General features: G+C 49.6%; 1 protein-coding gene across 5 annotated transcripts in view; it reads right to left on the bottom strand.

The window, feature by feature from the left end:
• Positions 1-181: 181 nt before the first annotated feature.
• The window catches only part of Sult2b1 (sulfotransferase family 2B member 1), a 42368-nt gene continuing 19504 nt past the window's right edge, over positions 182-23045 (bottom strand). For 2 of the 5 annotated variants that reach the window (XM_085841727.1, XM_085841728.1), the window contains exons 3-9: positions 13399-13518; positions 12370-12512; positions 5402-5610; positions 4299-4425; positions 3930-4024; positions 1608-1788; positions 182-392 (exon numbers count right to left, since the gene is read on the bottom strand). In XM_085841727.1, coding sequence (XP_085697853.1) covers positions 193-392; positions 1608-1788; positions 3930-4024; positions 4299-4425; positions 5402-5610; positions 12370-12512; positions 13399-13442 — 999 coding nt within the window. In that variant the 5' untranslated portion in view covers positions 13443-13518 and the 3' untranslated portion in view covers positions 182-192. Of the gene's footprint in view, positions 393-1607; positions 1789-3929; positions 4025-4298; positions 4426-5401; positions 5611-12369; positions 12786-13398; positions 13519-23045 lie in introns of those variants that run through there. The other 3 variants (XM_085841729.1, XM_021167965.3, XM_021167964.3) reach the window with 2 other exon arrangements.

Raw genomic sequence — 23045 nt, 5'->3', positions numbered from 1 at the left:
TGCTATGATACTGAGGAGCCCAGGCTAGATGTAAACTTGCAATCCCACTGCCTCCACCTCCCAAGCATGGGGTGATCCGCGAGTCGCACTGCATTCTGTCTGTGTGGTGTGTGGCTGGCCACTCTGCCTGCCTGCACCCCCTGCTTGCCCCGGAAAGTCAGCCCAGAGGAGGGAGTGGTTGGAGTGATAAGTTTATTGTGAGGATCCTGGGTTGGGGTCATCAGAGGCTGGGCTGGGGCTGGGCTCAGGGTCAGGCTGGCCATCAGGGCTGCTGTCCTCTTCGGACGTGTCCCAGGGGAACCTCTGCATCCCGTGCATTTGCTCTCGGTAAACACAGTCAAAAGCCTCACTCTGGGCCACAGTGAAGTGGTTCTTCCAGTCGCCGCTGATCCCTGGAGGGGACAGAGGAAGAGGCCAGTAAGGAGCTGTTGGGGTACCCCCTTGCTCCCCTCTCAGCCTCCCTCACCATGACCAACCGCGCCACCTGTGTCATCTGGCCAGAGCCTCCTAGGCATACTGCTTCTTTCCCTGATACCTAGGTGACCTCATGCCAGCCCTGTCCTTTGACCTCTGAGCTCCCAGATATCTTCTCACAACTCACCTCCCTCTTGGCACCCAAACACCCCTTTGACAACCTGCATCGCTTCCTCTGGGACATGTCTCTGCCAGCACAAGGCTCTCTCGCCCTCGTTCCCCTCAGATACCCAACATGGCCTCAACATTCTTCCGACTTGATGGCTGGTCCACTCCAGCCAGGCAATCTAGAGGCTTCACATGAATGGACCGGTCTGAGGTCTTCACAGCCAGTGAGCTGTCTCAGCAAGGCACCCCACAAGCATGCTGTGGTCCCTCAGATCGCAGTGACTACCTCTTGCCCGTGTGGAAAATGCTCTTTAGAATAGCTTGTTAGATTTTGGTTACATGCTGTGTCACTTCTTGTGAGCTCAGGGGCCTCCCTGAAGGATTCCCAAGTCTTGGAATTTAGAACATGAAATCACATAGCGGAAGGATCTGGAGAGGAGAGATTGACCTGAGTCACCCGGGGATCCCGTGTTGTAGCAGCAGCTCTGCTTTGTCTCAAGATAGACGGCCTCGGGGCTGGTGAGATGGCTCAGTGGGTAAGAGCACCTGACTGCTCTTCCAAAGGTCCGGAGTTCAAATCCCAGCAACCACATGGTGGCTCACAACCATCCGTAACAAGATCTGACTCCCTCTTCTGGAGTGTCTGAAGACAACTACAGTGTACTTACATATAATAAGTAAATAAATCTTAAAATATATATATATATACAGACGGCCTCTCTAGCATCGCAGGCTGACCTGAGTCTGGCTGGTTTGAGAGGTAAGCACCATCACACTGAATTATTCTGCACTGGGTGTTAACTAATAAAAAGGTTCCTGGGGACTTTACCCTCATGTTGTTAGAGCCCCTGATTTGGCCCCACTTTGTTCCAGGGAGAGGCCCAGATGGAGGTAGGTCAGCGGGCGTTGCCAGACCTCCTGCTGAGAGTGAAGACATGTCTAGGGTGGCCCTCACATTCCACAGGCCTTCTGGGAAAATGGAGGCCCAGAAAGCCATGCAATTGGCTAGAAGCACCCAGGGGTACCTTTGCGCAGGAACTCCCCCTGGCGGTGGTCCAGCAGGCTGGCGGGCAGCAGCGAGTAGTTGGACATGGTATTGGCCTTCATGGCAGCAAAGGCTGAGTGGGCCACCACAGAGCTCAGGGCCTCTTCACCCAGTGGCCGGCCCAGGAACTCACAGATGCGTTGCACGGAGCCTTGCGGGTCCTGGGGTAGGGAGAGGAGGCGTCAGTGGAGTGGGGACCACTTTGTTTGGCCTGGAGTAGTTCCTGACTCTCTGCCTCAGTTTCCCCATCTCCCTGTCCTCCAGGGTTCTACAGGGTTCTGAAGGAGGCGGGGGAGTGTAGGTTGACAGAAATCATCTCAGCAACTTACAGAGAATGCTGCTGTGTGTCGGAAGCAGAAGCTGAGGGTGGGGCTACTCTGCTCCTCCCTGGTTGCCCAGTGCTGGTCTCTGGAGCCTAGCCTTCCCTGTCTGCCTCAGACCAGATGCCAGTCTGCCATCATCCTTGTCCTTCCTGCCTGCCTGTCTTCTTGTGCATATCCTCATCTCTGTGTCCCCAACATTCCCACCCTGGTCCACCAGACAGACCATATTCTCCTTTGCCAGACCCTCACCTCTGAAGCCCCTTCCCCAGCCTGTCTGCCTCTGGCCTCCTTCCCCCTCAGTTCCAGGGATCCAGTAGCCTCCCAGAACATAGGACAGAGCCTCCTCCCCACAAACCTAGCTTTCAAGAGCAGTTTGGTGTGAACCCCTTCTTCCCATACCATTGTTCCCACACCCTCCTCCCTCGGATCTTGGCACAAGATTTCTCGATTTGCCCTTTGTCACTGATAAACTCAATTGGTGCTTTCCTCACAATACTTGGCTCACAAGTCTCTGGGCCTAAGCCCTCATTCACATTTGTGCTGATCGGCCTTGGAAGAAACATCACACCCTAGTCGGCAAACAGAGGTCCAGAGATAGCAAGGTACTTGGTCAAAGCCTAATAGCCTGGAAGCTCAGACCCAGATTCCCCATCTGCACAGGTCCCCTCAACCTCACAGCATCTATGGCATCCAGCGCCCTGCACGGCTGGTCACGGCTCAGCCCCACAACCTGCCTTTTTAGGACATTCCTGGTTTCATAACCCTTTATTCTCTGAGCCGCCGGCCCGTCCCAGAAACACACATGTGGGCGGTGCCTCACACCCCAGGAGTGGCCCAGAAGCTGTGCTAGGCTCCATGGCCCAGTTTTTGGAGGTTTGGAGATAAAATCTGAGGAAATGTAGGGAGGGAGACATGGTGCTGAAGCCTTTTCCAGAACTTGCCACCAGAAGAAAGGTATCAGGATAGACTATGGGGCGGCAGGGAATTGCTGCGTGTCTTAGGCAAACACCCAATCCACTCTAGAGCACGAAAGGTCCACTTTCCTCCCATGAACATTGCTGATAACTTACCAGGTTAAACCTAAAAAAATTACAATTTTTACAGCTCACAATGGGTGAGCCATTGACATTTTAACATACATACATACATACATACATACATACATACATATATATATGTATATATATGTATGTATATATACTTTGAAAATGTTTTTATTACATTTATGTGTGTCTGTGTGTGTGTGGTGTGGTGTGTGTGTATGTGCATGTGGAGGGGACAACCAGCAGGGGTCACAGTTCCCTCCTTCCACACTTGGGGATCAAAGTCAGGCTATATGGCTTGGTAGCAAGTGACTTTATCCTTTGAGTCAACATGTCAACTCTCTTAAACTTTAAAAAAAAAAATATTATGCATATGAGTGTTTTACCTGCTGGTATGTATGTGTACCATGAGGGCTACAGAGGCCAGAAAAGGTCACGCAATCCCCTGGAACTGGAGGTGCAGCCACTGTGCAGGTGCTGGGAACCCAGTCCAGTCTCTGCAACAGCAGCCAGTGCTCCTGCCCACGGAGCCCTCTCTCTAGGCGTGGCTTTTCTTTTATTGTTTGGGTTTTAGTTGTTGCTTTTTGTTTTATCCTATATGTTTTTGAGGCAGGGTATCACTACGTAGCTCTGGCTGGCCATGAACATGCCTGCCACCCACCTCTGCCTGCCTCTGGTGGGTCTCCCTCCGGAGGAGGAGTTGCACTGGCTGTTCTGTCTGCAGACTCTCCTGGCTGCTTGCTTTCCTCTGTTGCTGTCTGTGTGGTGACCCCATCTGATCTTGAGTGGATTTGCTCCATCTGCCTCTTGTCGCCCCTTCCCTATCCCCAGATCCTCATAAGTTTTGTTTCTCCGCTACATGGACTGGTAGGTAGTTGGCAAGGGTCTAGGAGCATGTGGTGAGGGAGGAGGGCCAAGGGCAGACACCAGACGAACCTGCTGCAGCTCCTCATAGGTGATAAACAGGAAGTTCTCTTGGTTCTGCATCCGGATCCAGCCCTTGATGTGGTCAAACCAGGAGCCAAACTGCACTGCAGGCAATGGAGGGTGTGTGAGGGCCACATGGCTCCCAGGCCCAGGCTGCGCAGGCCACTCTCTCCTGGCTGCCTGGAGCCTTTCAGCCAGGGTTAGAGACCCACCCTAGCCAGCTCCTGTCTGTGCAGCCCACCACTGTATCGCCCATCCCCGAGCAGAGAAGGGACCACATCTCTGCTCTTCTGCCTCCTGGTCTCTGTCTCTTCTGTCTCTGCATGCATCTCTGCTGGCCTCCATCTCGCCCCATCTCTGTTGCTTTCTGGTCCTCACCTTCTCCTTTGAGGAAATTTTGAAGGAACTGGTCAGGTGTACCAGGGTCCTTTAATTGCCCAGCAATCTTAGAATAATAATAGAGGGAGACCACAACATCGCGGGGGTTCCGGCCCATGTAAATCACCTGTATGCAGACAGAGGGGAATGGAGAAGGTGTCAAATACAGTAGGACCCTGCCCCTGAAGGTCCGCCTTGTCCTCCTCTTCTGACTCTGCAGGCAGAACATACTCTTTTGTTTTGTTTGATTTTTTTTTAAAATACTGCTATATTATCCTAGGCTGGCCTTGAACTTGCTACTTAGCCAAATATGATCTTCTTGCTTCTACCTCCTGAGTACTCAGATTGCAAGTGTGTGTCAACCTGGTGGCAGTGGTGATGCACACCTTTAATTCCAGCACTCCTTAGGCAGAGGCAGGGGGATCTCTGGGAGTCTGAGACCAGTCTGGCCTACAAATCGAGTTCTAGGACAGCCAGAGCTAAACAGAGGAACCCTTTCTTGAAAAAAAAAAACAAAAAAAAACAAAAAAAACAGGAAAACAAAACCCAACAAACCAACCAACAAACAAAAAAACCCAACCCAACCTAACCAACCAACCAGACAGACAACCATGTAGCACTGGGGTGCAGCCTGGGGCTTTGCTTACTAGCCTATTGCCCTATCAACTTAGCAGCTGGCTTCCCTAGTCCCTCTAGCAATTTTTTTTTTTTTTTTGGTTTTGTTTTCTTTTGCTTTTTTGGTTTTTTTGAAACAGGGTTTCTCTGTATAGTTCTGGCTGTCCTGGAACTCACTCTGTAGACCAGGCTGGCCTAAAACTCAAAGATCCATCCACCTGCCTCGGCCCCCCCAGAGCGCTGAGATTAAAGGTGTGCGCCACCAGTGCCTGGCTTTGTTTGTCTGTTTGTTTGTTTGACAGGGTTGTTTTGTAGCCTAGGATGACCTGGAAATCATGGTCACTCTCCTGCTTTGGTTTTTCAAGTACTGGAGTGACAGTCACACATGACCACGCCTAGCATAGAGTCAGCCCCGCTTTAAAAGGTGGGCTACCAAGGAAGGGCCACATGTCAATCAATCAGATCCACCCACAGCCCATCCACCTCACCTTAGCCTTGGAGCTGAAGAATGCCTTCGTGAAGAGTTCAATAGGGAGGTGAGAGCTCATAATGCGGGGGCTGGGCTGGTCTAAGACACTGAAGGCGCCTATGATGGTCTCGCACCAGGGGGCACGTTGCCAGATGGGCACCGATCGGATCCACGAGGGATCCCCATCTTTCAGGATTAAGCAGACGATCTCAATCATCCAGTGGGTACCTACCAGGAGAACATGAAGGTTAGCTGGGAGTAAAAAGGGGGCGGAGGCGTGGGGAAGCTGTGGGACTAGAATCAGAGTTCCCAAGTCAGCACTGTGCTTGGAGCCATAGGAAAGCAGGACCGAGGCAGGGAACACAGCAGGTGTGGTGGTACACGGGTGTCCTTCCAGCACCCTGGAGGCTACAGCAAAAGGACCACTATGAATTTCAGGCCTGTCTGAATTACAGTTTGAAACTCTGTCTCAGAAAGCAAAAACAAAACCAACCAAACAAACAAACAAACAAACAAACAAACAAACGCCATGGGTGTGGTGGTTGAATAAGCAAGGCCCCATGGGCTCATAGATTTGAAGGTTTAGCCACCAGGGAGTGGCACTATCTGAAAGGATTAGGAGAATTCCTCTTGTTGGAAGAAGTGTGTCACAGTGGGGTTCAAAAGCTCAAGCTGGAGTCGTTCTCCTCCTGCTGCATGAGGGCGTGGATACAGACCTCACGTCTGCCTGCACTGCCAGCCACGCCCCATGCTTCATGCTCTGAGGATAATGGACTAACCTCCCCACCCCGCCCCCGCCCCCAAATAATGCTTTCGTTCATAAGCATTGCCTTGGTGATGGTGTCTCTTCACAGTAACAGAACACTGACGAAGGGGGCTGGAGAAATGGCTCCGTGGACAAGAGACCTGACTGTGCTTGACTGTGCTTGTGGAGGACCCAGGTTCAATTCCCATCACCCGCATGGCAGCTCACAACCATCTGTAACTCCAGCTCCAGGGGATGTGACCTCCTCTTCTGGCCTCTGTTGGCAATGCATACGCACAGTGCACAGACATAAATGCATGCAAAACACCCATCCACATAGAATAAAAATAAAATAAAATAAAAAGATTTTGTATGTGAGTACGCTGTCACTTGTCTTCAGGCACACCAGAAAAGGGCATCAGATCCCATTACAGATGCTTGTGAGCCACCATGTGGTTGCTGAGATTTGAACTTAGGACCTCTGAAAGAGTAGTCAGTGTTCTTAACCCACAGAACCATCTCTTCAGTCCCATAAAAATAAATTTTAAATAATCGAAAAGATTATATGAGTGCTCTGTCTGTATATATATATATATACCTGTATGCCAGAAGAGGGCATCAGATCTCATTATAGATGTTTGTGAGTCACCATGTAGTTGCTGAGAATTGAACTCAGGACCTCTGGAAGAGTAGCCAGTGCTCTTAAGCACTGAGCCATCTGAGTTCAAGGCCAGCCTGGTCCACAGAATGAGTTCCAGGCCAGCCAGGGCTAAACAGAAAAACCCTGTCTCAACACCGCCCCCCACCCCCCAAAAAAAAGAAAGAGAGAAAGAAAATGGTGACTGGAGAGATGGCTCAGTGGTTAAGAGCACAGCCATCTGTAATGTTATTTGCGCCCTCTTCTGGTGTGTCTGAAGACAGCTACAGTGTACCCATAAGTACAATAAACATCTTAAAAAAATAAAAATAAAAAAATAAATAAAAAGCAAAGGCTTAGGGCCATCGAGATGGCACAGAGGATGAAGATACTTCGACCTGAATTTTGGTCCTAGGAGTCACATAGAGCAAGGAGAGAACCAACTCCCACAGGTTGTGCTCTGAGCTGCGCATGCTCTGTGGCACACACACACACACACACACAGACACACAGACACACAGACACACAGACACTATGGCGGGGGAAAATATGTTCTGGCCCTTTTCTGGCCTCTGCAGGCAATGTGCAGAGATAATGCAGAGACATACACGCCAGTAAAACACCCATATGCATAAACTAAAAAGAAATCTAACCACCAGGAACTCCAGTTCTGGGAGAACTATGAGTCTGTTCCCCAGTGCTGGCTGCTCATGGGGCCTCTGGGCATGGTCAGACTGGACACTGCTGTATCAGCACTGGGTATAACCTATCACTTATCTCTGTCATGACAGCCTGCAGCTCAATGAGCAGGTGGTAGCCCCTCATTCAATCACAGGGCCCCAAAGGCTCTGGAATGCAGCCACATAAGCTACCTTTTTGTAATGACAACTTTGGAATTTTGGTTTGTTAACACACACACACACACACACACACTAAAGAATATGTTTTTGTCTTAATCCCAGGTGTGGGATGTGGGGCTGCCTCTCAGCAGCTGACTGTGATTTGCCTCATGCTTTAGCAGGGGTGCGATTTTGCCAGCTATAGATAGTTTCTGAGACTAAGTGACTTTTGGAATTCTGGGGACTTTTTAGAGGGTCTATAAATCCTAGGGCCCTGATGGGCAGGTTGGGTTGTTAGCCATGGTTTGTTAGGTCGTCATGCAACTTGCCCCAGGCATGCCGCACATCAGCAGGAAGCAGTCTAACAATGATAACCCCTTTCTGGCCCTGACTTTATTCAGGGATCTCTTTCCTTTCTTCTCTATCATTTTTCTCTCCTATCTAGTATCAGGGAGTTGAAAGAGTAGAAGAAGCCGGGCGTGGTGGCGCATGCCTTTAATCCCAGCACTCGGGAGGCAGAAGCAGGCAGATTTCTGAGTTCGAGGCCAGCCTGGTCTACAAAGTGAGTTCCAGGACAGCCAGGGCTATACAGAGAAACCCTGTCTCGAAAAACAAAAACAAAAAAACAAAAACAAGCCGGGCGTGGTGGCGCACGCCTTTAATCCCAGCACTCGGGAGGCAGAGGCAGGTGGATTTCTGAGTTCGAGGCCAGCCTGGTCTACAAAGTGAGTTCCAGGACAGCCGGGGCTACACAGAGAAACCCTGTCTCGAAAAACCAAAAAAAAAAAAAAAAAAAAAAAACCAAAAACAAAAGTAGAAGAAAAGGGGTGGGGAAGGGTGGAAGGAAGAACCCACAAACTAGTAGATGACAGGCTACAGCCTTTGAAAGCGTTGACTTCATACCTAAGTGTCTGGTACCTGCAGGCTTTTGTAAGATTTGCCCAGTTCTGAAGGTGTGGGCGTCAGAGGGAAACACTGTATCTTCTATAACTCTCCACTTTCTTTCTACAGAAAGGGTCTCCTAGTGAACTTGGACCTTACTGTTTCTGCTAAACCAGTTGTTTAGATCTGTTTGCCTCTACCTACAGCCCTGGGGTGATAGGCACAGGCTATTTACCATGCCTGACTCTTTTGTGAGTTTAGGAACTCAAATTCAAATTGTTAGCTGTGGCAGCAAATGCATTTCCCTGGTAAGACATTTAACTGCCCTTATTTAGTTATTCTTGTTATTATTGTTGTTTTCAGGACACAGTCTTACTATGTAGCTCTGATTGTCCCAGAACTCACTATGCAAACCAGGCTGACCTCAAATTCATAGAGATCTGCCTGCCTCTGACTCCTGGGCACTGGGCACTGGGCACTAGCCAATTATTTTTGTGGTTTTTGTTTTGTCTTGTTTTGTCTTTTTTTTAAAAAGATTTATTTATTTATCTTATGTATATGAGTAGCTGTACAGATGGTTCTGAGCCTTCATGTGGTTGTTGGGAATTGAACTTAGGACCTCTGCTCTCTCCAGTCAACCCCGCTCGCTCTGGTCCGCCCAAAGATTTACTTATTATGATATATAACTACACTGTAGCTGTTTTTTTCAGACACAAGAGGGCATCAGATCTCATTATGGGTGGTTGTGAGCCACCATGTGGTTTTGGGATTTGAACTCAGGACCTTCAGAAGAGCAGTCAGTACTCTTACCGGCTGAGCCATCTCACCAGCCCCTGTCTTTTATCTGTCTGTCTGTAGTAAAATGGATTGAGTTGAGAGTTTCAGAAATGTAAAGCAGGGGCTCAACCACTGAGCCACACCCAGCCCCCCACTGGGGGACTCTAGGCAGGGGTCTGTACTGCTAAGCTGCATCTTATTTCTTTTGACTTTCTTTGTCATGAAGCACATTTAGATCATATTAAGCAGCTGGGCAGTGGTGGCTCATACCTTTAATCCCAGCAGGCAGATCTCTATGAGTTCAAGGCCAACCTGGTCTATAGAACTGAGTTCCAGACAACCAGGGCTACATACAGAGAAACCCTGTCTCAAAAAACCTCCACCATCAGCATATTCACTATGCTGCCCAGGCTGGCCTTAGGGCCCCTCCTTCCTCAGATTCTGGCCTAGCAAAGACAGCAGGCCTGTGTCACTGTCTTGGATCTGAATCTCTTGACTCCTCTTTTCTGCAAAGGAGCTGGAGTCAAAGAGGCTCAGCCTCAGTGGAGAGGCTCTCGCTCTCCCTAGCTCTAGCTACCTTTCTCAAAGACCAGGAGAGGGCGCCAGAGGAATATAATCGCTCTACACTGTCTTAGCTGTGACATGCGACTAGCGATCTGTGAGCTTTTTTTTTTTTTTTTTTTTTTTTTAAGATTTATTTATGAGTACACTGTACAGATGGTTGTGAGCCTTCGTGTGGTTGTTGGGAATTGAATTCAGGACCCTGCTCGCTCAGGCCCAAAGATTTATTTATTATTATATGTAAGTACACTGTAGCTGTCTTCAGACACACCAGAAGAGTGTCAGATCTCATTACGGGTGGTTGTGAGCCACCTTGTGGTTGCTGGGATTTGAACTCAGGACTTTCAGAAGAGCAGTCAGTGCTCTTACCCACTTAGCCATCTCGCCAGCCTGATCTGTGAGCCTTTTAGGGGATATACAATGACAAGAGCCCTCCACCAGGACATCTCAGTACCTCTCCCGTGAAGCTGAATCTGGAGACAGGAGCAAGGAAGTCCCGCTCCGCAATCCACGACTGTGTGTGTGTGTGTGCGCGCGCGCGTGCATGTATGTGTGTGTGCATGTGCGTGTGTGTGTGTGTGTGTGTGTGTGTGTGTGATTTTCCCTGCAGAGGGTGGGGGGTCACTCCTGTGCCAGCTGCCTCTCTATGCTCTTGAAACCCTGTACTGGGGACCTCATCATTGTGACTCTTTTGAGTTCCAGGTTGAGTTGGCAACATTTAAAGACAACCATGTTGATTTGCAATAGTCATGCCTGTCTTGACACCCACCCCCCCAAAAAAAACCAAACCAAAACAAAACAAAAACAAACTTGTCCTTTTTCCAACAGAAACTGTAATCCTTAAACAAATGCCCTCGCCCGGCAGTGGTGGCGCACCTTTAATCCCAGTACTTGGGAGTCAGAGGCAGGTAGATTTCTGAGTTCCAGGCCGGCCTGGTCTACAGAGTTCCAGGACAGCCAGGGCTACACAGAGAAACCCTGTCTCGAAAAAACAAAAAACAAAAAAACAAAAAAATGCCCTCATTTCTCACCTTAGGTAGGCCCCGCTCCACCCACCCTGCCCCCATCTCACTCCTGTTACTGCCCTAGCTGCTTCCCCCCCCCCCTCCCACCAAGCATGGCTATTTTAAGGGCCCCATGTAATTCCTTTTGTGTCTGGCTCCATTTTTTTAGCATGATATCTATAAGGTTCATACTTGTACTCGGTGGGGTGAGTTAGGGCTTTTTTGGGTTTGTTTGTTTGTTATTTTATTTTTTCTTGATTTTGGTTTTCTGAGACAGGGTTTCTCTGTGTAGCCCTGGCTGTCCTGGAACTCACTCTGTAGATCAGGCTGGCCTCGAACCCAGTCTGTACCTGAGGATAACCTTTAACTCCGACCCTCTTACTTCCCCCTCCAACATGCTGGGATTACAGATGTGCACCGTGTAGCCAGCCCTCCTAGTTCGCCTCAGCTGCCAGCACAGCCCAGAATTACCCAGATCTCAGCTGGGGGGTTGACTGCATTGGTCTGAGGACATGTTTGTGATGGATTGTCTTCTTTTATCATTGTTTATTTGTTTAACTATGTTTTTTGTTTATTTACTAATTGTCTCCCCATGTAGCCCTGGCTGACCTCGAACTCACCTGCCCCTGCCCTCTTGGTGCTGAGATTAAAGACATATGCTGCCCGGGGCACACTCTTGATAGCTAATTGATAGAGAAGGTCCCAGCCCACTCAGGGCAGTGCCCCTCCTGGGCAGGGGCCTGGGGTTTATAGAGTTAGCTGAACAAGCTCTAGGGAGCCAGGCAGTCACAGCAGGATCCTGTGTGATTTCTGCTTCTGTTCCTGATTGCATTGCTTCCTGGCCCGACTTCTCTCTGTGATAAGGCTGGGGCCTGGAAGTGTAAGCCACACAGGGCCTGTCTTCCTTCAGTTGCTTTTGGTCAGGTGGTCTATTACAGCGACAAAGAGAGAAGCAGAATGCTCGCTGGCTTTCCTTCTCTGTGAAGACTGTGGAGTAGTCTGCATGCGAATTCAAACGAAATGAGGAACCTCCTCCACAGACACGAGAGGTTCCGAGAACAAGCAACAGCCAGGGCAGACAGAGTGCTCAGAGAGAGCCAGATTAACCTTCCAGTGGGTAAGCAGAGGTTTACCCAGGGACGATGTGCCCAGCAGCACACACCTGCCATTCCAGAACCCGAGACACTGAGGCAGCAGGACCAGCTGAGGTTCAAGGCCAGCCTTGGCTACATGAAAACCTTTCTCAACAAAAATGAACAAATTACCCACCAAACCATGCACGGCTGGTGGCACTCAGTGTTGTGAAGGCTTGGGAGACAGGGAAGGATTGGGGACACTATGACAGCCCTAAAGGGGAGGGGACATTAGCTAGGCCTTCAGAGTCTCCCTGGAGCAGGGACTTACTTAGTGCACAGTGCAAAGGAAGGTACCGTCAGCAGAGGACAAGCTGCCGGGTTCTGCAAAGCAGGCTCCTTCCTTCCCTCCTCCCTTCTTCCCCTCCCTCCTCCCTTCCTCCCCAGCCCAAACTAGCACTACCGGTACCTGATTTGGGGTAGGTGACAATAAAGATGTCGTCGTCCCGCACGTTGCTAGTGTTCTCGGCCAGACTGAGGCTCTCGGGTGAGTACATGCCGACAGGAAAAGGGATACCTTTGTATCTGAAGTATTCACCTTGAAAATTCCAGCTGAAAGAGGGGAAGGGCACGTGTGAAGAAGACCAAGGAGGTGGGCAAGAGTCGCAGGGCCCTCCACTCACACGCCAGTAAGGACTGTCCTTTCTCTGAGCCCCGTGTGTCCACCTGAGGAGTAGATCTACTTCAACTCCACCACAGCAGTCCCGTGATGTCATACTGTCGCCCCCACACTATGGGTGTAGAAAGCTGAGTGTGGAGGGTGGGAGTGACTCGCCCAAAGCCACGCTTCTGGTAGGAGGAAGGGTACTTCATGTCTGCAAAGTGGAGCTAAGTGTTCTCCTTATGTCTATTCCACATCCCAACCCTGGAGGGCGACACCACGTCATCAGGCCATTTTCCGAACAAGGAACCCAAGCCAAAGGTGGCAGGTGCCCCCGCCAACGCTGCGCGCTGCAGAGCCCATGTGAGAACCCACGATGACTCACAGAGAAGCTAAAACGATCTAGCTGTTTGTCCCAAAGCCGTGACGCATTTACGCAGCCACGAAACCGAGTTTCCAAAGAGAAGACTGAACCTAGACCTTTCAGAATGGTGCAAGAAGTGGTCCACTACAGAGCCCCGCCCCAGCCCCTCACTGTGAGCCCCGCCCACAGCCCTCTATTAATTTGTTGGAGACAGAGTCTCACTAAGCTGTTCTGGCTGGTCTTGAACTTTTGATTCTTGTGTGTCAGCCTCCTAAGTAACTAGGATGACAGATTTGGGCCACCAGGCTCATCTGGGACACATATTTTATCTAGTGATTTTTTTGTACTGACGGAGCTTGAACCTTGATGCTGACACATTAGGCCATCACCCGGCCACCACGCTACAACCCTTGGTTTCATGTTTTGAGGGAAAAGGAAACCACAGCATATTGCTTCATTTTGAAGAAACGCACCCACTAAAAGTTCCTAAGAACAGCCTGGCTTCTGGATGCCGCATCTGCTTCGTTCCTCTGACTGGTGGGACCGCTGTGAGTGAGACCAGTGGATCACATCATGGTGGTCATTCCCAAAGGCTGAGACAGGAGGACAGAGAGCTAAAGGCCAACTCCAAAAGTACAGGGAGACTCGGACTCAAAAAGGAAAAGACACTGGGGCGTGGTGGCGCACACCTTAAGTCTCAGGAAGATCTCTGAGTTTAAGACCAGCCTGGTCTACAGAGTGAGTTCCAGGATGGTTATTTTAGAGAACCCAAGTTCTGATTACAAAACCTATACAAGGCACAAACACCTTTAATTACAGTTCCAGGGGATATATGATGGCCTCTTCTAGCCTTCCTGAGCACCTGGACAGACACACACACACACACAGACATACAGATACACAGAGACACACACACACAGATATACACAGATACACACACAAATAAATACAATAAGATATATCTTAAAAAGAAAGAAGAAAGAGCTGGGCGTAGTGGCGCACGCCTTTAATCCCAGCGCTCAGGAGGCAGAGGCAGCCGAATTTCTGAGTTCGAGGCCAGCCTGGTCTACAGAGTGAGTTCCAGGACAGCCAGAGCTACACAGAGAAACCCTGTCTTGAAAAACGAAAAAAAAAAAAAAAAAAAGAAAAAGAAAAAGAAAAAGAAAAAGAAAAAAAAGAAAGAAAGAAGAAAGTTTGTAGTGGTAGAGCCCCTGCCTAGAATCCCCATTCCAGCTTACACTTCTACATTGCTGTTCATCACTAAAGGATGTCAGGACTGGAACTCAAGCAGGTCAGGAAGCAGGAGCTGATGCAGAGGCCATGGAGGGATGTTACTTACTGGCTTGCTTCCCCTCCCTGGCTTGCTCAGCTTGCTTTCTTATAGAACCCAAGACTACCAGCCCAGGGATGGCACCACCCACAACCCCCCGCCCCCGATCACTAATTGAGAAAATGTCTTACAGTTGGATCTCATGGAGGCATTTCCTCAACTGAAGCTCCTTTCTCTGTGATAACTCCAGCCTGTGTCAAGTTGACACAAAACCAGCCTGTACATCCAATGAGGGGCAGGCGACGTGGCTCAGTGGTAGAGCCTCTGCCTAGAACTCCCCAGTGAGGGATGGGCATGGCTGTATGGTGTGTCACTAGGTCCTAGAACAGCAGTAATGACGATGCTGACAACGAGAGTTTGGTTTTGAGGTAAAACTCAGACACATGGAGGAGAAGGCATTTAGGAACGCTCACTGTGGGATGATGCTCTCTGTGCCTTCGGTTTTCTGGTGTATACATGGATATAATGCCTGCTACCTCATAGCATTTTGTAAAGCACTCAGGGCTCTGTCTAACCTGGAGAAAGCATTGTATCAAAGTTGGTTAAATTTCCACAGAGAAGAAAGGCAGGAGGCTGGCTGTAAGTGATCAGCATCCAGCCTGGTTTGAAGCTCACATCCCATAAACCTGAGATTTCTAAGGAATAACCATTTTGTCCAGCAGTGGACCAGCATTATCAAGGCCCTGTTCAGGCCAGCCTGCTCAGTGTTTAGCCTGTTCAGTGTGCCTTGTAAGTTGTAAATTCTCTAGACACTACATTTGTTCAGTGATGTTATCCTACCCCCCCCCCAAATAGGTTGAACCCCAGGAATGTGTGACATCACCAGTTACCAGGCAGATTTGGATGACCAGGCAGGAGCAGTGAGGTCAGCGGTTACCAGGCAGATTAGCTGGTGAAGGTCTGCCCTTGGCAAAGTCTAATGAGCCTTGCCTCCTTGAGTCTCCGTTTCCTCACCTGTCACAAGCAGCCAGCAATAATTACTGCTTCAAGCCTTCAGTCCCACTGAGGATTATAAGCGCTTGTATATCTTAAGTACTGGGCTTTTAAGAGATACTCGGTGGTTAGCCCCAGGTATGCTTTAGTCTTTGATCTCACCAATTCCTTGAGAGAGCTATTTCTTTCTCATTACAGGAGTGGGAAACTGAGTCACCTTCCAAGGAAAGATCTTGTGCCCTTAGGCACCCTGAAATCGTTCCTGGATAAGTAAGTAAATGAATATGGACACCTGGCCCACTGTTCCACCGGTTTTTGTTTTTTGTTTTTTTGTTTTTTTGTTTTTGTTTTGTTTTGTTTTGTTTTGTTTTATCTCTGAATGCAGCTCAGGTCCTGAGAGGCCAAGTGGTGGGGAATCAGGGCTTCTGGCAATCAAGGTCAGACATGAGGCAATGAATAAGGGAGACAGCGACGGCTAAGTAGATGAACAAGTGGATGAAAGAATGAGGGGATGGGGGCTGGTGAGATGGCTCAGTGGGTAAGAGCACCCAACTGCTCTTCCGAAGGTCCAGAGTTCAAATCCCAGCAACCACATGGTGGCTCACAACCATCCGCAGCGAGATCTGGCGCCCTCTTCTGGAGTGTCTGAAGACAGCTACAGTGTACTTACATATAATAAATAATTCTTTAAAAAATAAAAAAAGGATTATTTATTTTGGGGGCTGGTGAGATGGCTCAGTGGGTAAGAGCACCCAACTGCTCTTCCAAAGGTCCAGAGTTCAAATCCCAGCAACCACATGGTGGCTCACAACCATCTGTAACGAGATCTGGCGCCCTCTTCTGGAGTGTCTGAAAACAGCTACAGTGTACTTACATATAATAAATAAATAAATCTTAAAAAAAAAAAAAAAGAATGAGGGGATGAATGAATGAATGAATGGACGCACAACAACAGAGTCAAGGAATGTTCTCAAGCACTTGTGTCCCCTCCCTTTCTTGTGCCTTTAACCCTGGGTACTGTAGGGACCTCATCAGCCAGAATGTGTAGCTCTTGAGCTTCCCAGAATCCCTTGAGCCTCCTGTAGGCTCCTCCTTATCCCTGCCTTAAGGCCAGCTCTGGCCTCCACCTGGCCTCTCCCCTCAGCTGTGTCCATTTCTCTAACACCCATTGCCCCTAGGGTCACACAGGCACTTTGGGTTTTATGTCTTGTGCCTTCCTGAGTCCCTGTGCCAACATCCACAGATGTGTCTCCCCTGCTAGTGGTGAGGGCTCGTCCTCTGAAGGTGCCAGCTCAGTTCCTACGGTCGGGAAGGGGCACAGGCTGAATGTGGACAGGTTTCTATGTCAGGAGACCGATGGAAGGAAGGAAAGCCACCATCACCTATGACCTAGCCTGCTGATCGATCACGTTATAACCCTGCCTCCACTGGGGCCCCTACAGTCAGCTCTTCCCACCTGCGGGCGAGGACTCACCCAGGACCGGGTGCTTCTGCTCTCCCCGTGTTTATAACCACAGCACCTCTCTTACTGACAGTAGTAGCCATGCTATTACAAGAACCTACAAGGCACTCCCATCTGCTGTCTCTCTGTGCCACCGTTTCTGTCAGCCCAGCTCACTAGCCTTGTTTCCCTTCCTGCACCAAGACAATCCTGCTGTAGGGTTTTACACAAGCTGTTCCCATATCTTCCATTCCTCTACAGACTCTTGCCCTTCCTGTGTGGAATCTGCCACAATGTTACTGAACATCCTAGAGGCCACCGGATGGACAATGGGCTGGCCATACATGCTCCAGCCAGTGAGCTGTTCTGAGATGCCCTGGCCATACTGTATCCAGCCCCACACAATGTCATTCCCACGAGCTGATCAATGTGAGGATCAATATAATTATAGTCAACACACCTTGATGGAGTATCATAAGCAAAGCTTGTAAAACACTCTCGTCCTGGGCGTCGAACCATGACAAACAAAACATTCTGTAAACAGCTTGCCACAGAAGCGTGTGGACTTGGGTTCGATCCCCAGCACTGCCATGAAAGCCCTAGGTGGGAGGGTTGCCACATGTACCTGTCACCCAGCACTAAGAGGGCGGGTCCCTGGAGTTCACTAGCCAACCAATCTACTCTAACCAGCAGCGTTTGATTTTAGAGAGAGAATCTGTCTCAAAAGAAGGTAGATGCACTTGGCAAGATGGCTTAGCAGAAAAACCACCTCCCACGAACCTCTGGTGGAGGCAGAATACTGATTGACTCTTTTGAGCTGTCTTGTGACCTGTGAGCACCGCCACTGCATGCATACATATGTAAATGGTGGGTGACTCCTGAGACTGCCAAGATTAACGGCTCACTTTCACATTCACCATGCATCTATGCACCTGAACACACACACACACACACACACACACACATATGCACAGACACACACACACACACACACACACACACACACGGAGACACACACCACACACATAGACACACACACACAGAGACACACCACACACAGAGAGACATACAGATACACCATACACATACACATAGACACAGACACACACATACACACCACACACAGAGACACACCACACAGACACACACAGAGACATACAGACACCCCCCCACACACACACACCACACAGACACACACAGAGACACACAGACAAGTGCCAAGGGTTGGGGGAGGCAACCATGAGCCCCAGATAGCAGCTCTGGCTTCCACTGGAGAACACCCATTTCCGTGGGACTCCTGTCCAGTGACTGAATCATAGGAACAGGAAGCAATGCAAGCACACTCTGGGGGAGCAGGGCACAGTGCCGTAGTGTAGGCTGTCGGGGAAGATGAGTAAGTCCAAGGCCTTTGAAGGGCTTCAGGAATCTCCCATGGACACACGTGTGTCACACCTCCTGAGGCGTGGCATGCTTCCTCGGACATCAATTTTACTGCATTGCTGTAGTTTTGCTAAGTAGCCCAGGCTCTACTCCGATTCCTGGCAATCCTTGTGCTGTCTGCTCCTTCGTGCTGGGATTAGGGGTGTGCACCTTCATGCCAGGTCTACACGGTACTGGACATAGAACCCAGGGCCTCATGGACGCTGGGCAACTAAGCCAAATCCCGAGCCTGTGGCTCTATCTATTAAGACTCATGAAAATAAACACTTACCATCCGTTATTACAATGATGGTTGGTGACTGGCCAGGGACTCTCTTGCCTATTCGGGATGTTTGAGAAGGAACCTCACCACACCGCTACCTCACTGCTGAAGGACATCGGAGCAATGGCCAAAGATATGTCAGGCTCCTTCACTGGAGGGTGGCCAGTCTGGTGTCACTCACTGATAGTTCATGAGCCCTGGCCAAGAGCCAGGGGCTCTAAGAGCACTGACAATCCCAATGGCACCTTCTGTCCTTGGGATTGATTCAGACAGCTCCATACGGTGCTGTTATAAACATCAGAAAGTGATGTGGGTCTGAGAAGGGAGGTTTTTCAAGTTTAAGACCAGCCTGAGCTACAAATCCAGGCCATGTCTTATAATAAAGGAAGAGGAAGAAGAGAAGAAGGAAGGAAATGAGAAAGAGAAGGAGGAGACAGAAGTCAGAGAGGAGGAGAAAGGAGAGGAAGAGGAAGGGGGAGAGGAGGAGGGAGAAGGGAGAGGAGGAGGGAGAAAATGAGGAAGGGGAGGAGGAAAGAGAGGAGGAGGGAGAGGAGGAGGGAGAAGAGAGGAAGAGGGAGAGGGGAGAGAGAAGAGAGGGGGAGGGAGAGGAGGAAGAGAGAGGGGAGGACATAGGATTAATCTCAGACAGGGAGCTCTGTAACAGGACATTTTCATTTTGATCACAGGAGGTCAGAGGCACCCCTCTGAGGAGGTGACATGTAGAAAACTCCTGAGAGGGTGAGGAAGCAGCTGTGGGTCTCAGAAGGAGCCATGTGTGGAATCTGATGTCTGGGAAAACTGTAGCCCTAGTTCATCCAGTCGTCCCCCCCCCCCGTCCCCCCCCACCCCCACCCCCCGCCACAGCTGCCAGGCTGTCTTGCTGATTCACGATGGGGCTCACTTGGAAGAGTGGCCCTAGCCTGAGCCAGCTTCCTTACATCACAGCCAGCATTTATAGCAAAGTCCAGTGGCCCAGCCTTTGTCTGCCAGACGTCCTTCCCCACATCCCGCTCACCTCGGCGCTCATGCTGTCTTCTGCATCGTGCATCTGTCCCAGCTTCCCCCACTCCACTCACAGGACGGCTCACACTTAGCCACACTGGCTTCCCCTGGCTGGGGAGACTCAGTCCCAGCATTTCTGTGACACATGGCAGGCTCAGACAGCACCTTGTTTACTTTCTGGCCACCACTTAACACTTAGTGTCTCTTTTCTTCCTGCTTTTCCTGCTTTCAGTGAATCTTCCCCCAACGTAAATGTGTGCTACCTTCAAGACAGGGAGAGTAGAGAGAGTCCGGTGGGGGGCAGTTGTGTTTGTTACATTAACAAACAACCATGGCCCCACCCCTGAGACCTAGGGATACACAGATGACCTTGAGAAAGAAGCCAGTGAAGGACACAAGATCTAGACTGCAGCACTGAAGATCCAGAGCCAAGAGGAGGAAATGAGCGCTCAGCAAAACACTTGCAGCCAGCCCATCACAGAAACATGTTTCTATCTTGTTGGTTTGTTTTTGAGTTATAATTTTTCTGTGTAGGCTTGCCTGGAGCTAGCTCTGTAGACCAGGCTGGTCTCGAACTGAGAGATCTGACTCCCCGGTGCTAGGATTAAAGGCGTATGGCACCACTACTGGTGTGTTTCCATCTTGGCAGTATCCTCAGATGGCATTGTTTCCATTTCTGAAATTCAGTACACAAACATCTGCTATAAAGAAGCTGGGAATCAAACTGAACTTAGTCATCCGCAGCCCGGAATGTGTGGGGGTCAAAGGTCTTGGTACACGTGCCTCAGGTTAAAATGAATGAGGCAGAGAGCCGGGTGTGGTGGCGCACGCCTTTAATCCCAGCACTTGGGAGGCAGAGGCAGGCCGCAACCTGGTCTACAGAGTGAGTTCCAGGATAACCAGGACTACAGAGAAACCCTGTCTTGAAAAAAACCAAAAAGCAAAACAAAAAACAAACAAACAAAAGAATGAGGCTGGGTCTGCTGGAACGAGCCTGTCACCACAGCACCCTCAAGAGACATTGAGGCAGGAGGATCTTGATTTCAAGGCCAGCATGCAAAACTTAGTGAGACTCAGTTGCAAAACAAAAAGAAAAAGGAGGAGCCTGGCATGGTGTACCCAGCCTGGTGGCTCACACCTTTAACCCCAGTCCCTGGCTGGCAGAGACAGGTAGATCGCTGAGAGTTCTAGGCCAGCCTGGTCTACATAGAGAGATCCTGACTCAGAACACAAAACAAAAAGTAAAGGACGGGGTGGGGCATGGCTGATGGTAGAGCACTGGCCAGACATGCCAAGGTCCTTCCTGGGTTCAATCCTCAGTGTTATCTAAAACAGGTCTAGCTGTAGATCACACATCTGCCTGCAACCATGTGTTCATGTGTAAGCAACTGCCAAGGTCATCACCACATGAGCTTCAGGAAAGAAACCTATGTGTGGTGTGTGTGCGCATGGGCATGTGTTGTGTACATGTGTTCATGAGTGTGTGCATGTGTGCACGTGTGTGTGTCATGTGTGTTCATGCATGTGTTTTGTGTGTATGCATGCTTGTAAGTACTTGCATGTATACATGTATATGTTGTATGTGCATGTGTGTGTTCATGCATGTGCATATGTCATGTGTTTGTGTGCATGAATGTGTTGTATGTTCATGCATGCATATGTGTTATGTATATGTGTATGTTGTATTGTGTGAGTGCATGCCTGTGTGTGTATGTTGTGTGTGTGTGAGTGCATGCATGTGTGTGTATGTTGTATGTGTGTGCATGCATGCATGTATGTTGTGTATGTGTATATGTTGTGTGTATGAGTGCATGTCTGTGTGTGTATGTTGTGTGTGTGTGAGTGCATGCCTGTGTGTGTATGTTGTGTGTGTGTGAGTGCATGCCTGTGTGTGTATGTTGTATGTGTATGAGTGCATACCTGTGTATGTATGTTTTGTGTGTTTGTGTGAGTGCATGCCTGTGTGTGTATGTTATATGTGTGTGCATGCATGCATGTGTGTGAGTGTGTTTGTGTGTGTGTGTGTAGTACACATGTGTGATGTGTATTCACTTCACTGGCTTCATGCTGGCCCTGGGACTCCTGCTGGCAGTCTCCCTCCTCCCAGCTTTACTGACAGCAAACCTCACAGCTCACTCTCTCGTTTACCAGCTTGTTTATAGTTTGGTGACAATGTCGTAAATACCCTTGCCCATCTACACTCATCTCATACCCCACCCCAAGCCACTGCCAGGCAATGGGACATGCTGTGCAGCACTCTGCCACTGAGCCATGCCCCCAGGCCCTCACTGGGGGATTCTAGCCAGGGTTCTACCACTGAGCCACGCCCCCAGGCCCTCACTGGGGGATTCTAGGCAGGGTTCTACCACCGAATCATACAAAGAACCCCCCACTCACATATGTTATTTTCTTGATTTAATTAAAAGTTTTCTTCTAGGGCTAGAGAGATGACTTGGGTTAGGAACAGTGGCTGCTCTTCCAGAGGACCCAGTTCCATTCCCCAGGACCCATGTGGTGGCTCACACCATCTATAGCTCCGGTTCCATGGGGTCTGATTCCCTCCATAGGTACCAGGCACATATGGTACATAGACATACATACATGCAAAACATCCATACACATGAAAAAAATATATATATTACATACACACATACACAAAAAGCATTTTCATTTTGAAGAATGGTACCCGTCATAGTAAATTTTAGCCAGCAGAAGCCCTCATGCCAGCCATGGTCAGGAGACAGGACTTCCCAGGCAACATGTAGCTTCCCTGCCCACAGTCCTGATGGCCCCTGCTGCTCTCATAGTCTCCGTTCCCGGGTGAATGAGACCGGCCTTGGGCTTTCTAGAATGTCATCCTAAGAGCTACTCCCTGGTATCTGGCTGGTTTTGCTCAGGGTTTTAACACTTCCCAAGTTTGTAAAAGAAGTTGCCCTTGCCTGGAGAAGGGCTCTGTATAGATTCCAGGGTGCGAGGGTGTTCTAGTTGACGACACAAATTGGAATAGCCATAAGCCTGACACAAATTGGAATAGCCACACATTGGAATAGCCATAAGCCTGCAATCCCAGTTCTCAAGAGACTGAGGCAGGAGGATTGCTTTGAATTTGAGGACAGCCGGGGCTATAGAACCTCCCTCAAAATCAAACAAAGCAAACCAAAAATGTAGGTAGTGTTCTAAACTCCAGCAGCTGATTGACCACACAGAATACCTCCTTTAGATTCTGAGGTACAATCTTCATATTGTTGGTCCATTTGAGAGATGAGGACAGAGGCTGGGAGATGTGGAGTGACAAATGACAGAGACATACCTTTGGTTCAAGGTTCTCTCAGCTCCGTCCTGTCGGACCTTTGGTCTCCTTGAAGGGCCTTCAAGGCCTCCTACCTGCCTGCTTTTGTTGAGCTCACTCTGTTCCCTAACTATCTATGCTCCACCACACCAGGGCTCCTGGTGGCTCTTGCCTGGGGCTCTTTCCACTTCTTTCTGATACGTTCCCCCATGTATCAAGCCCCTACTATGTGCCTTTGCTGCACTGAACATCACACAGACCCAGTATACCATCTAAAGCCACAGCTACCAACCCCGTGTGGCTCCTGAGTATTGGAAATGTGACCACAGGGACAGGGGAGAGAGGCTCTGACTTTGCATCAGTTTTGACAGTGGGAAGCTCTAGTAGCAGCCTGAGAACAGCCAGGGCCTGCTAGCTGACTTG

Source organism: Mus caroli, unplaced genomic scaffold, assembly GCF_978045245.1.
Source record: "Mus caroli unplaced genomic scaffold, Mus_caroli_1 scaffold_8, whole genome shotgun sequence".
NCBI lineage: Eukaryota > Metazoa > Chordata > Mammalia > Rodentia > Muridae > Mus > Mus caroli.
The sequence above is the reverse complement of the archived record's forward strand: the minus strand, read 5'-3'. Positions and strand labels throughout refer to the sequence as shown.